The 15,428-nt window shown below is 34.7% G+C and overlaps 1 protein-coding gene across 1 annotated transcript in view; it reads left to right on the top strand.

Annotated features, from left to right (window-relative positions):
- MMP16 (matrix metallopeptidase 16) overlaps window positions 1-15,428 on the top strand; it is a 292,060-nt gene that overhangs the window by 137,315 nt on the left and 139,317 nt on the right. Inside the window, exons 2-3 of the mRNA XM_002919052.4 lie at window positions 1,323-1,471; window positions 10,863-10,985. Coding sequence (XP_002919098.1) covers window positions 1,323-1,471; window positions 10,863-10,985 — 272 coding nt within the window. The remainder of the gene's footprint in view (window positions 1-1,322; window positions 1,472-10,862; window positions 10,986-15,428) is intronic.

Raw genomic sequence — 15,428 nt, 5'->3', positions numbered from 1 at the left:
TGTTTTTTCATACATTAAGATTTTGGTATATTTCATATCAGTTTCTTTTGGTGAAATTTAGTTTATATAATTACTGTTTGTTTTCACTGAGAAAATAGCTCTCCTCTGTGTTAGTTGTCAGGTCATAGTGGAAGTATATCAGGTACAGGGGAAAAGCTGTAGTTTCATAGGATCATCATTTGTATGATGAATAGAGCCAGGTGGAGAGTGGAAATACATACTGGTGAATACCTTCCATTAAACAGCACAGCTTCTATTCTGTGTGACAGGCAGAATTAGTTGGCCTTTCTCAATTTGACAGGCACTTCACTGCACTTCAAGAAATCTTAGTGCCCCATGGAAGAGTGAGGTAGGGACAGAAGGATGGGATATGAGCTGAACATATGATTGTGCATTTAAAATGAATGCATTGAATTGTAGAACTGGAAAGCATCTGCTCTCTGGTGAAAAAAATTTTCCCCAAATACCCTGAGTTTTAGGTTACTTTAAAAATCTGACCTTAAATGACTGAATTTTTGCTATCATCACGATTGGGATGTGAGCTCAATTCTGACATCTTTCTCTCACTATCCACACAGATCTCCCTTCTCTGGGGAAGAGGAGAATAAAAATCATGAGATCCTTAAAGAGAGACCCAAACATACTTAGCAAGATAGTCTGATTTCATCTACATATGAGAAGTTTGGTCACTTATATTATTAGTATTGAAGAGAGTTACCTTAAATAAATGAAAGACTATTCTTTGCATGAGAAACACTTACCTAACCTTGAAGACATCTAGCTATAATTGAATAGATCAATTGCATGAAATTTGTACTCAAAATGTCATGACAGAGTAATATGGTCTATATTGTTGATGCTACTCTTGATGGCTACAGTCCTTGGTAAGTTGTTCAGGAAAGTAACATTTTCGATGTGGCATATGCCCATTAACTACCCCTTCCAGCATAGATGTCTCATTGGGGTCGTTGTTGAAAAGATATCATCCCTTATTTTGGGAAGTTGAGTTCCTAAAGGGCAGGGATCATCTTGTTATTTTATCCAGTATTGAGTATAGTTCCTTATAAGTGATAAGCTTGCAACAAATGAGTAACCTTTTTCTTTTCAGTTAGCGTTTGTAGGTGTTCTAGAAGGATCCACAATGATCATCAAAATTATATTAAAATAAACTACAGAATGTGTGTTAAAAAGAGACAAAACACTTAAATATATGCCCTTGTAGAGGAAATAAAGTTTAAAGATCCACTATGGACATAACTTGGTTACTGTAAACTTATTGTTCAATTTTGAGGTTGATCTAAAAGGAATTGTCCTTATTGCAGGTTTGGTTACAGAAGTACGGCTACCTTCCACCAACTGACCCCAGAATGTCGGTGCTGCGCTCCGCGGAGACCATGCAGGCCGCCTTAGCTGCCATGCAGCAGTTCTATGGCATTAACATGACAGGAAAAGTGGACAGAAACACAATTGAGTAAGTAATGGCATCCACACTCTTTCTTTTTGTGGTCCTTGAGCCAGATTTCGTAGTCTGAAAAAGTTGAAGTGAACTCCGCCAACCACAAGTGGAGCAATTTGTCTCATGTCCCTTTTCTTTGGAATTTAACCTGTTTCAACCCTTTTCCCTAGGATGTCGGGTTTGTCAGAGTCAAATTTACTCGCTTGACTTTAGCAAGGCTTTTTCAAAATGAGGGGGAAGGAACAATGAGAGTCAAAGTAAACATACAGTTGAAGCTATTGCAGGAGGAGCTCCTGTCGGTGATGCGTTGGAGACAGCTTGTGCCGCTGGTGAGGACATATTGGACACATCTCTTCCCTGCTAAGTGACGTGATATCAGTAGTTTGAAATTGGCCAAAGTAGAAATATTGACACTGAGGAAAATGGGAGACAATATAAATCTTTTTTGGGGGGAAGGGTATTAGAGAGTCAGTTAACAGTTGATTAGCCTCCTATTTGTGGTAATTTTTGCGTGAGTTAAATTGAGGAGAGGTTCACTGCAAGTCTCTCCTTTCAATTTTTTATTCGCAAATGGCTTTTTACTCTTTAGTAATATTTGTGATTTTATGGACTGATTCATCAATCATTTGTTCATTTATTTACTCAACCAGTAACTCATTACTGGGCATTGCATCTGTGAAAGAGGCAAATACAGATCAGAGAACAGAGTCTCTTCTTCAAACGAACTTAAGCGTGTAGCTAGATATAATCACAAATTATTTTTCCACAGGTGCACTGTAAGTTCTGTAACATTATGAAACAGCATTATTGTTTTTGGACAGCAAAGGAGGAAGTGATTAATTCTCTCAGTGCGGGGAAGAATCATCTGTGTTTATTGAGTCCTTGATACTCACAAAGTATATCTACTTCATCATTTAATATGATCATCATACATCAACCCTCCACCGTAGGGAAGACAAGGATACATTTTTCTCTCTACTTTTTCAAACAAAGAAACTGAAAGTCACAGGGTAAGTGAAGTCCAGAGTAGTTGCAGAATCCAGACCTTTTGATGTTTAGTTGGAGAACCTTCTACTATACCATGTTATGGACTTCAAGAAATGACACATTTATTTTTCTTCTTAAACCTTAAATACCTGAAATTACTTGGCTCAGGTATATATAATTTTTACATATTAAACTAATTTAATATATAACTTAAAAATTATATTTTGCCTTCTAAGAATTACAGCATGATATTAGTCATACTATTTCTATTTCAAGACAGGACAAGTACATAATAAAAGGCTTGAAGATTAAACGTCAAAGCAGTTTGGTAAAATAAATACAATTACTTCTCCTAGCATTTTAAAGAGATACATAAATATTAACTTTGGTATGCCATCTTGGAAAATAGAACCAAGAATTAATATAATGCATTCTGCAAGAATGAGAACCTTCTTATTAATACTGGGAATAGAACTTGGATAATTTGAACCTGCTGCACTCTATTCGTGAAGTTCTCCGTCTATAGTGTCCTAAATAAATACAGCTTTAAATTAATTTTAATTACAATTATAAATTAATTTTAAAGATAGCTTGTTAAGTTAGTAAGCAAACCCAAGTAGTCCTACATTTTGTTGCTGTGCATAGTACAGAATTCCATTTAAATCAGACTTTTAATCCCGGCATTTTACAAAGTGCTCTGAACAGCTTTTGTGCTCCCTGATGCAGAGCTGTATCTTCTGATTCACTTTCTTGGACCATATGACACAGTTTTTAAAAATACAGTAAATTGAGAGCTTGGGAAACAAATTCCTTTGAATCTGCTTATTACCAGATATTAAAATTCAGAAAGCCGAGTTCTATAGAAGGAGGCATCTGTGTTTCCTCTCCATTTTGAGAGCTCCTGCTGGTCATTGGAAGGACTCAAGATGGATAGGTTTGATTTCCTAAGATAGCTGGGAAAAGGTCTTTGTCAGGAGATGATGGAAGAGGAATGTGTGCAGGATTTATTTAGGCCGCTTATGGGGAAAGGGTCTGAACAGTTTTTAGTTGTTCTCTGGCAGGACGATGTCAAATGCAGAGGTGCAGAAAAAGACCCCATGTCCTTTTCTGCCACACAGTGGCTCAGATTCCAGACCAGGAGAAATGACTGTGTCCGTGTGTAGGAGTTAAAGTAGCATTTCTGTGAATTATAGCATTGTAGGGAAAGATCAATTATATAGGCAACCTTTAATTTAAAACCAACCAGTGTTTTGATCTATTTTCTTTAACCAAACTTTGTTCTCATTCAGTTTTTTTTTCTTTTTTCTTTTCTTTTTTTTTTTTCTTTCTTGAATTGGCAATGCATCTTTTCCTTTACATGCACTATTTTCTTAGATGAGCCCGCTAAAGCCTGGTTGAACCCTCATCATCGCCCCTTCCTAGATTGTCCTGCTTCCTCTGCCCCCCATGGCACCCACATTGTCACTCAGACTAGAAACCCTGTGGCTTCATTGGCCTCCCGTCTGGTTTTTTCCACTGATGTATCCCCAGTCTTGAGGTGGTGTTGCTAAGGGTACTCAGCTGAGATAGTGTACTATTTTTGGAAGTATAATCCCCATAATCATGCTACTGAAGCAATTGTCTGTGCTGTTGTAATCTCAAATGAATGTATCGTAACAATCCATGCTGAAATGGTACTCTATTATTTTATATAGTCAAATTATGAAGTATAAATTTTTATCTAAACCTTATCACATAAAATATGGACTACAATTATAGAACTAAAATTATTCCTCAGTATTAAAGTAATGTCTTAAGATTCATTTTCAGGTGCTATAAAGTTTTATCTAATTGTAGGCTGTTGTCAAGATCAGTTTTTAAATTAAATAATGATGTCCCTCTTTGTCAGACATTTGACGCATTCGGTCTGTATATCTTGGGTAATTAAAAGTAATGATGCAGTTGTGGTGATCCCTATATTATGTTGAAGAAATTAACCATTTTCCAGCAACAAATTTAAGTATTACCTTAAATGGCTTACTATATTGCTTTTGTATCAGTTAGCATTGGTGTTGGAGAGACAGTAATGAATACTTATCCCCCTATCCCAAAATGAGCTTATTATCATATGTTGCAATGGTTCTTCAAAATTATGGGCTGCTTAGCTAATTTTTATAAGCAAGCTTACTTAAATTCCTTAATAAGTGAAGCAATTTGTGTTATGCATAAAAAGGGATTATATTTAGCATGGAGGGAAAAAGATAGCAAGGCAATAATGAAAATGAGTCTAATGTGTTTTTACAATATTAATGGCAGGTATTTTAAAATTTTAATTCATCCTTTATGTGTGCACATTATCATGCATTGAAGCATGCTTGATGAGATATCATTTTTAAGGTGAACTTTCTTTTTTATCTCCTTCCATATATAGGTATATACATATACACACACATATATGTATACACACATAAATATGCAAATATACACATATATTCATACACATATAGGATGATCTGAATAATCCTGTTTAATTTATTTAATTTATCTCAATTAAAATTAATTTAAGACTGAATGTGTAGCTTTTTCCAAATAATTATTATGAAACCACAGTAGTATTTGGATTCTCCTAATTTGAGAATTGAAATATTTATTTAGCTATATCAAGAACCATAACCTTTGGGACCTAATTTTCAATACGTTTCATGATTTTCAGTCATTTGTCTAAATTACCAAGTTAAGACTGTCTTTCAATCTAGGTATAAAAGATAGGTTCATCAGTAATTAAATTTCTTTTTCTTTATTTCTGATTATAGCCATGGGACTGAAACATTATATATTAGAGGATGGACCAGTCCTTATTTTGGTAACTATGGAAGGATGGTTGATAGCTAAATCAGCTTCATTCCCCTTCTGGAAGGAGAAAGGTGAAAGTTTAAACGAGAGCTGACACTAACTGAGCTTTTTTTTCATGTTGCAGATCATGGAGGCTTATTACGTCTATTCTCTGTGATCAGGTTTTCAAGAACATTAACTGCAGTTTTCAGCTTCGGGAATAACCTGTGTCCATGCAGGAAGTTCATAAGTTGATAGAAAAAAGAAACTGGACCAGAGTGAGCTGTCAGCCTAGCTACATTTTGAGCTCTAAGTTAATTCACTTTTAGAAAATCTTCTTCGTGACTCCTGCACTTGGCTCTATGAGTACAAACAAAACCTAAGGATGTTTAAAGTCATAAAAATGAGCATTTTTAAAAATTTGTAAAATGATCTTTTGGGGACCACTATAAATAGTAGATATTACTCTTACCTTCCATTAGAACATGAAAAAGTCCAGAATTTAGAAACCTGTTAGTTATGCAGATGAACGTTTTCTGACATTACTAATCCATAAGGCACAAGATGTAATTTTGTGAGTTATTTTTTTTTCCTCGTGGTAGAGGTAGGTATATGTACACAGAGCCACTGTGTGGTACCACTCCAGTTCCAAGGGACACCATTCCAATTGTATGCATTTTACCGAAACACTGTCTTCCTGCAGCCTCAGCTACTGGGGCACCAGATGTGTGCACTCACCAGAAGGCATCCTTTACTGTGATGCAATGAGTGGCCTGATACGTTTGACTTGAATACCCAACTCTTAAAAAAAAAAAAAATTACTGAAACCCATGGACACGTTCATATATAGTGGCTCTCAGTACTGCAAATTTGTTTAGAAGTTTGTGGCTGCTTTATTTACATAAAACAGAGGATAGTGTCTTTGTTTGTATCTGCATTATCAAAATACCAGGCTATCCCTGTTTTGAATAACAAAGGATGTTAACACATAGGTCAGGGTAATCTGAAGCATGTTAATATCAGGATGTTGCTACTGCTGCTGCATCAACTACTAGTACAGCTACTTCCTGATGTTTGTAAAATAATAACAATTGTTATAAGTTAATAAGTATAGCAGTTACTATTTGCCAGGCACTGTTCTAAGTGTTTCACATGATTTAACTAATTTAATCCTCACATTAATTCAATACTATTATCACTTCCATTTTGTAGATGAGGAAATGGAGAAATAGAAACAGTAGCCAGACCAGTGTCCCAGGGCTAGGGCGTTGCTAGGGGTGGGGTGGGAACCCTAGCAGTCTGGCTCTAGGATCCCTGCTCCTCATTTTTAGAATGTAATTCCTCTCAAGAACACTGATCTCAGATATTTTTCCTTTTTCTGTTCAGTTAATTTAAAGAAACCATTAATAATCTGCCCAACTAATTTGAAAATGCTCTGGGTTCTAAACAATGAAATCAATACTGAATATCAGTATTACATTTATGCAAACTGAGGTGGTGCCATGATTTACACCTTGAAAGTACAAAATGACTTTCTTATAGCCTCTCCCACCCCAGTGCCCATACCTACGTCTTTGTGTGCTTCAGAATGTCAGCTTAAAATTCTTAGCAAATGAGTCAGTAAAGAAGCACATGTATATGAGCTGTGTATTGACACACAGAAAAATAAGTATGTGTTAGCAATGGCACTTTCACAAAACACTGCTTGAAAATAGTGCGCATACGTGCACACACACACACACACATGCACGCACATCTCAACCCATGTTTCTTTCAGGTGATATAGTTGTTACCTGAGGTGAAACAATCAGTCAATTCTACTTGTACATCTAGAGTTTCGTACCCTTGTGTACAAGTGTGTGTGGGTTTTATCAAATTGATATATGAATGCAATTAATATTTGGTGCATGATAACTAGACATAAATCCCATTGTCACACCCTACCTGAATAACAATATTAACATGCCAACTTTACCTTTAGTATTAGACATTTAATTCACTGATGAGTCCTATTAAACACTAATCATTCTTTTTATCCATGAAGAACTTTAAAAATTGTAGTAGAAAGAACCTGACTCCTTATAAAATTAAAGAATGATTTAAATGTTTGGAGTCACATAAAAGGCCCAAAGGCCAATTTAGCTCAGATACTATGTGTCATATTCAGTGGCATGATGTGCTTCCATCATATTTTGGGGATTTTGCATAATTTGATAAATAATACCTGCTAATATCTCCATACCAGAATATTTGGATACAAATACTGGCAAATTTAACATAGAGTGTTCTCAACCTGACCAATCCTTATTAAGAGTTCTTTGCATTAAATTACTGTCTGATATTAGATTATTCCTATTCTTATGTTTATTTCTTACATTTAAGTCATCTGCTTTATGATTTAGTTTTACATAAAAATGTCTACACAATGTCCATGCAGTAAGCATTTGTTCAAGGCACACACCTGGGAAGAGTTACAAAGTCTTCAAGAAACATGGACAGTAAGGGAGATTGGCATGTACAAAAAAGGCATGCAGACTCAATTCATTTGCTTCATTTTCCTTATTGAAGACTTCACTGGGTATAGGCCCCATTCCTTATTCTCTGTCCTGACTCAGGCCTGTGGAAGATAGAGACACAAATCAGAAGACATAGTGTAGTCCGTGCTGTGCTGGGATGGTAAACTGTACCTCTATGAGTTGAGTAATGAAGGATGTGTAGGATTCTCAGTGTGAAAAAAGAGAAGTTATTCCAGACGGAGGTCACTGCATACAAAGGCAGAAAGAGGTTTAGTTAGAAACCTGAGTGGACCTTGGAAAGTAGGGGGGACAGGGGATCCTCCCTAAGTAGGCCTAAATCAGATTCTTTCTATATAAGCATTTTCATGCCCAGAACATGTAGAGAACACATCTGTGCTCTGGAAAGATTTATCTTTAGGAATGAGAAGGACAGCATTAGTGAGAGAGAGAAGAGAAATTTTGGAGGCAAAAGAGACTGCATCCTGATTGATTAGATATGAGGAGAGAGCAGTGGAGAATATAACCTGGGTATCTAGCTTTAGCATTAGAAGGATGCTAAGACTTTTGGCTGAAATAAAGCATCAGAGGAATTGGTACAAATATGGGTAGGAAAATCATAATTTTTTTATTACATGTAAAATTAGAAATAATGACAGGGTATCTTGACAGAGGTATACAGCACTTAAGCCATTATATAGTAATTTTTTTTTTAAATCATGCATGTCTTGCCTATAGACTGTGAACTCAACAAGGGCTCCTTGCCTTGTTTATCTTTTTAGTCACACTTTTTTTTTTTATATCTTAGCATATTATAAAAGCTGAAAAATATTACAGGATGATTGAATAAGGATGGAATGAGTAAATAAATGAAGAAGTTGGAACATAAGAAAAAATATATATTTAATGGGCAAAAGCCTAAGAAATACATAAAGAATTCAGCAGAGATATCTTTCAGCACAAGAATCTAATACTCATCCATAAAAACCTTATCCTTTGGAAGATTCAATGCTTCACTGAGAAAGTTTTTACTAGATCCAACATATGCATGACTTAAAATGGAAATTTATATTAATAAATTTAATTTTATTTTCAATTGCTACCTTCCTCTTTTAATTTTATTGATTATTAAAGTAATTTTAGACAATAGGTCCTCATTGGCAATACATTTTATCCTGATAATAGGTAATTCCATTTTATCAAATTTCATACCACTATCCATTTCAAAATTATTTCTCTTTCCAGAATACTAACAAATATTTTTCTTAGCAAAATGTAAGTGTAACCACTTCCCAAATTTAGTAAATTTATTCATATTTAATAATTATATATTATTTATTCTCTTGGTGCTTTTACTGAGATAAATAAGCATAAAAACCTGCCTTAGGAATATTAAAATTTTTCCTGAGAATATAATTAATAATTAATGCAATACCCATATGTAAAAGCCACTTAAATCATAATAACCCCCTAATGCTTAATATTTGCTAGTTAAATCTATCTGTATATCTTATAATATGTAATAAAAATTAATGATTTTTCACTTAAAAAATACTAAGTGTCCCTATCCACTTATTCATTGACTATTTCTTATATTACAGGGGTTGTACGAGGTAGTAGGAGTATATAGATCCCCTGCCCTTGAGTGTTTACAGTCTAGTGAAATATCTCTCAAATGAAGTGATTTAGGAATGCCCTGGGAGTATTGGTTAAAAATAGATCTCCATTCTCAACCCTACAGAGTTCAATTCCATAGGACCAGATAGCCTCCTAGGAGTTGGGAGACTGTAATAACGGGAAAACAATTTTCTGAAATAATTCCACAATGCATTATAAACTAGAATGGAATTTGTTAATCCTGATAACCACAATGTCTACATTGTCTGTGCAGGGGCAGAATAAAAAAGGAGAAACTTTTTTCAATATTTATGGTAAAAGTGTCATCTTTCTTAAAAAGCAAAAGTCATGATTTCATTGTGCCATGAAGTTATTATTGTTTATAAGAGCTAATTAGCTGATTTATCCATGTAATATGTGAACTCTTTCATTTTCACAAAATGGACATATTTAGGTGGTCATCTCTATAGTCAATTATTTTCCATTTAAAGAGTATAGAAATTATAAAGTATTTGATGAGCTACAGCAAAAATTGATTCTTTTCTCATTTCTACTTTCTGAAGCATGTAGCACTGTGAAGATTTTGCATTAACTTTGTAATTGTTAAATTATATGTGCTAATGAATGGTAAAGCCATTTTATGAGTCACCAAAAAAACTACTCAAAATCATGAAAATCTTTCTTTTTTGATAAGAAGCAAGACTACATAGAAAACAGGACATTTGACCAATGAGACACTGTAGCAAAGAAGTTCCATGACTGTATTTGTATAAGTATTGAAAATTAATAAATCAAAAAACAGCATGTCCTTTTCCTATTATAATTATGTTAAACCTTATTGGTATGATGCTAAACCTCATATTCAGAAAAAAAATTTAAGCATTGAATTTGGTTATTAATTACTGATTTAAAACAAACGGCTCTTACTTGTAAATTGGAGTAGTGATCAAAGTGAAAAGAAGAAAAAAATGGAGAAAGGCAAATGTTATTTAAATAATTTACTTCTATGTAAGCTAGAAGAAAGGATAGAATATACCCTGAAATTTAAGGTCATGTAACAGATTTTTAAAAATTGTTGAATGTTAAACCTAGAAGAGACGTTAGTAAAAATTTATTTTTTTTAAAGTCTCGTTTTATGAATGAGACTCAGAATTAATGACTTGCCCAAGGTCACAGATCTTGCTAAAAACAGATTCTGGTTAGAAGCTTAAGAGGACCTCAGTCTACAGTAAGCTCAAAATGAGTGAGAGAAAGAAAAAATATCTAAAAGAGCTGAGTTCAAAACTAGTGATTCTTGATCATTCAGCGACAAAATATGCTTTCTACTTAGATTCAAATTGCAAGAAAATTGACAACTTTCTTCTTTATGTTTTCCCATTTTCATTATCACTGTCATAGATTAACTTCTCAGTTGATTTCCTTTTGAAATTCATGATTAGGGTTGTTGGTAAATAACTGGAAAATACTGCTTTTTGCAGCTGGATGAAGAAGCCTCGATGTGGTGTACCTGACCAGACAAGAGGTAGCTCCAAATTTAATGTTCGTCGAAAGCGATATGCACTAACAGGACAGAAGTGGCAGCACAAACACATCACTTACAGGTATAAGAACTAATGATGAATTACTGTTTTCTCCATTTTTTCACCACTATTTATTTTGACATTTTGTTTGACATCTTAAGCACATTGACTACATGGTAACATATAGTTATAGAATGTATAATGTTAACATAGGGAACAGAGAACTGCCATTGAGAAGAGAATAAATTGCCCATTTGGAGGCCTTGTAAATATTTCTTAAATACCTGGTCTCATTTGTAAACTATATCTTCAAGCTTCTTGAAAGAATACCAAATCCTGAGGGACTCTGAGATGAGTATTGTAACACATCACGTTCTTTTTAAGATTTATTTATTTGAAAGAAAGAGAGCATGAGAGACAGCGTGAGAGAGAGAGAGAGAGAGAGAGAGAGCACCCGCAGCGGGGAGGGATAGAGGGAGAAGCAGACTCCCCAGTGAGCAGAGAGCCAGACACAGGAGTCCATCCCAGGGACCCCAGGATCATGACCTGAGCCAAAGGCAGACGCTTAACCAACTGAGCCACCCAGGTGCCCCATTACATTCTTTAATAAGTGATTCATAATCTAAAAGTAATCAAATTATAAAGTTTATAAATAATTTTCATCTAAACAAAATGTCTTTGAATCTATTAATTAACTTTTAGTATCAGTTCATTTGACTTTCTTTTTGGCAACAATGCAGATGGATCATTGTGTCTTATTTTGTCTTCAGTGAAGGAGGCCGAAGGGATGCCAGTGTCTTCCAACCTAGAAGGACAATTGTTGCTAACGGAGATGTTCTTATCTATTCATTAATTCATTGAACAACTGTTCATTGTGTCTCAGTTTGAACAAAAACCGTTCTAGGCACTGGGGATATAGAAATAAATAAAACATGGGGACTCTCTTGTCCTCTTATAATTTATAGTCATGTGCATAGTTGAACAATTGTATAAATGTGATGCCTGTTCTGAAATGGAAGGAACAGGATGCAAGAGATACATAAAACAGGGCCATCCAACCTACTCTAGAGAATTAGGGAAGGTCTTCCTGAAGAAATGGCCTTTCAGCTAAGACCCACAGGAAGAGAAAGCATGTGTTAGACCAAAGGGCAAGGGAAGAGGCAGGGCACCTCAGGGGAAGGGTAGGATGTCAGGAATACATGAATAAAAGAAAGACATTTTTAATTCTTATTCTTTGTATAAATAACCCTTCACGTATGCTTAAGGATAAAATTTAAAACTCAATTTATAGATTTTCTACCAATATATCTAGTCTGTGCCATTTGAACTTATTTTAGTTATTTTGAGAACAGTTTTCAGTGTTATTTTATATTCTTATGCTAATCCTCCCAGATAGCATGCTCCTAGAATTTTTATGCAACTTATTTCAGTTACTTCTGCAGATAAGGGAAATCAAAGAGGAAGCAGTCTTAAGCCAAGCTCATGCAGTAAATGTGAAGTGTTGGAAGAATGCCTTAAGGAACACCAACAAAATACCTGCTATCTCTGAGTCTGTTCAACAGCATTGCACAGCTACTTATAGTTGTAAGGAAATAAAAGATATAAGGACTTGTAAAGAAATGAAACTATCATTAGTAAGTTCATATTATTTTCTATATGGAAAACATCGAATAAACTCTAGATAATTTTTGGAAATAATAAAAGAATATGGCCAGCTTTTTAAAAAAATGCATTTTATGTTTTAGGTTTAGGTAATACAATTTTAGGTTTACGGAAAAGTTGAGCAGATAATACAATCATAGTTTCTCCTCTTAAGTTCTTGCATTAGTGCGATCTGTTCATTGCAATTGCTGAGCCACCATTGCTATATTATTTCTAACTAAAGTCCATAATTACAATAGGGTTCACTCTTTGTGTTGTAGTTTTTGGGGTTTTGACAAATGTGTAATGTCATGCAGCATTACAGATTCATACAGAATACTTTGCCCTAAAAATACTGTGTTGTACCTATTTATCACTTTTCCCCCCCATAACCCCTGGAAACTACTGACTGTTTTAATTTCTTTATAATTTTGCTTTTTCTAGATTGTCATGTATTTGAAACCAGACCATATATGGCCGTTTCTGGCTGCCTTCTTGCACTTAGCAATGTGCATTTAAGGTTCTTTCGTGTTTTTTCATGACTTGATTGCCGATTTCTTTTTATTACTGAGTTATATTCCATTGTATGAATGTGCCTCTGTTCGTTTACCCATTTACCTATTGAAGATTTACTGGTTGCTTCCAGTTTGGGGCAGTTATGAATAAGGGTGGTATAAACATTATGGGTATGTTTTTGTGTGGCAAAAAATTTCAATTCATTTGGATAAATACCTAGGAGTATAATTGCTGATCATATGGTAAGACCATGGTTGGCTTTGTAAGGAACTGCCAAACTATCCTTAAAGTGACTATACCATTTTACGTTACCACCAGTAACGAATGAAAGTTCCTGTTGCTCTACGACCTCACCAGCATTTGATGTGGTTGGTGTTCTGGATTGTAACCATTCTAGTAGATGTGTAGTGGTATCTAATTGCTGTTTTAATTTGCAATTCCCTAAGGATATATGATATTGAGCATATTTTCATATGTATTTGCCACTTGTATATCTTCTTTGGTGAGATGTCTGTTTAGATCTTTTGACTTTTAATAGAGTTGCTGTTTAAGAGTTCTTTTTTTTTTTTAAGAGTTCTTTATATATTTTGGATACAAGTCTTTTATCACATAAGTTTTCCAATATGTTCTCCTAGTCTGTGGCTTGTCTTCTCATTCTTTTTACAGTGTCTTCTGCAGAGCAGAAGCTTTAATTTTAATAAAGTCCAACTTATCGATTATTTTCTTCCTTTATTGTGCTTTTCGTGTTGTATCAAAAAAATCATTTCCAAACCCAAGGTCACCTAGTTTTTCTTCTATGTCATCTTCTAAAAGTGTAATAATTTTGCATTTACGATTAGGTCTCTGATCAATTTTGAGTTAGTTTTTATGAAAGATATAAGGTCAGTGTCTGGATTCACTTTTTGTGCATGTACACGTACAGTTGTTCCAGCACCTTTGTTGAAAAGACCATTTTTTTCTTCATTGCCTTCACTCTTGCCAACGATCAATTGACTTACACATGTGGGTCAATTTCTGGCTCTTTATTCTGTTTCATCGACCTTTCTTTTTATTTGTAAACAAGTATCACACTGTCTTGGTTTCTGTAGTTTATAGGAAGTCTTGATATAAGGTAGTGCCAGTCTTCTGACTTCATTCTTCTTATTCAGTATTGTGTTTTCAGGGTCTCTTATTCTTCCATAAAAAGTTCAGAATTAGTGTGTCCATACCTTCAAAAAAGCTTGTCGGGATTTTGATTGTTGATTGCATAGAATCTACAGATCAATTTGGCAAGAATTAATATCTTAACAATATTGAGTCTTACTATTTATGAACATGAAACTCTCACCACTTATTTAGGTCTTTGTTTTCTTTAATCACAGTTTTATACTTTACTCATATAGATCTTAGGCATAAACCTTAGCCCCATTGGGATGCTATAATGAAATACATAGATCGAGTGGCTTATAAACAGCAGAAACTTACTGCTCATAGTTCTGGAGACTAGAAATCTGAGGTAGAGGTTTCAGTATGGGTGGGTGAGTCTCCTCTTCTGGGTCACACACTTCGTGTTGTATCTTCATGTGGCAAAAGGTGGTATACTAATCCCATTTGTGAGGGCACCGCCCTCATGACCTAAGCACCTCCCAAAGGTCCCATCTACTATCACCATCATCTTTGGGGGTTAGGATTTTAACATTTAAATTTTAGGGGGATATAAACATTCAGACCACAGTCACATGTTTTGTTGGATTTATTCCTAAATATTTCTTTTTTGTTTTGGTACCTTTTATGATATTGTGTTTTTAATTCCAAATTCTAAATATTTGTAACTGATATATAGGAAAACTATTGCCGTTTTTTTTTTTAAGATTTTATTTATTTATTTGAGAGCGAGAGAGAGAACAGAGGGAGAAGCAGACTCCCCACTGGGCAGAGAACCTGATGCAGGGCTTGATCCCAGGACCCCTAGATCGTGACCTGAGCCAAAGGCAGACACTTAACCGACTGAGCCACCCAGGAACCCCAACAGTTGACTTTTGTGTTTTAACCTTGTATCTTGTAATTTTGCCATATTCCAGGATTATTTTGTTAATTCTTTGATATTTTCTACAGAGAATCATATCCCCTGAGAAAAAGGAGTTTTTTTTTTCCTCCCCAATGTGTGAATGTTTTATTTTCTTGTCTTATTACATAAGGGATAGCTGTAAGTAAAATGTTGAATAGGAGTGTTGAAGGCAAACATCATTGCCTTTTTCCCAGTCTCTAGGAGAAAAGCATCTAGTTCCTCACTATTAAGTATGATGTAAGCTATAGGCTTCTTTCTAGATGTTTATCAAGTTGAGTAAGTTCACCCTATTCCTAGTTTGCTGAAAGTTTTTATTATAA

The sequence above is a fragment of the Ailuropoda melanoleuca genome, chromosome 9 (assembly GCF_002007445.2).
Source record: "Ailuropoda melanoleuca isolate Jingjing chromosome 9, ASM200744v2, whole genome shotgun sequence".
Taxonomy (NCBI): Eukaryota; Metazoa; Chordata; class Mammalia; order Carnivora; family Ursidae; genus Ailuropoda; species Ailuropoda melanoleuca.
This window is presented reverse-complemented; position numbering and strand designations above follow the sequence as displayed.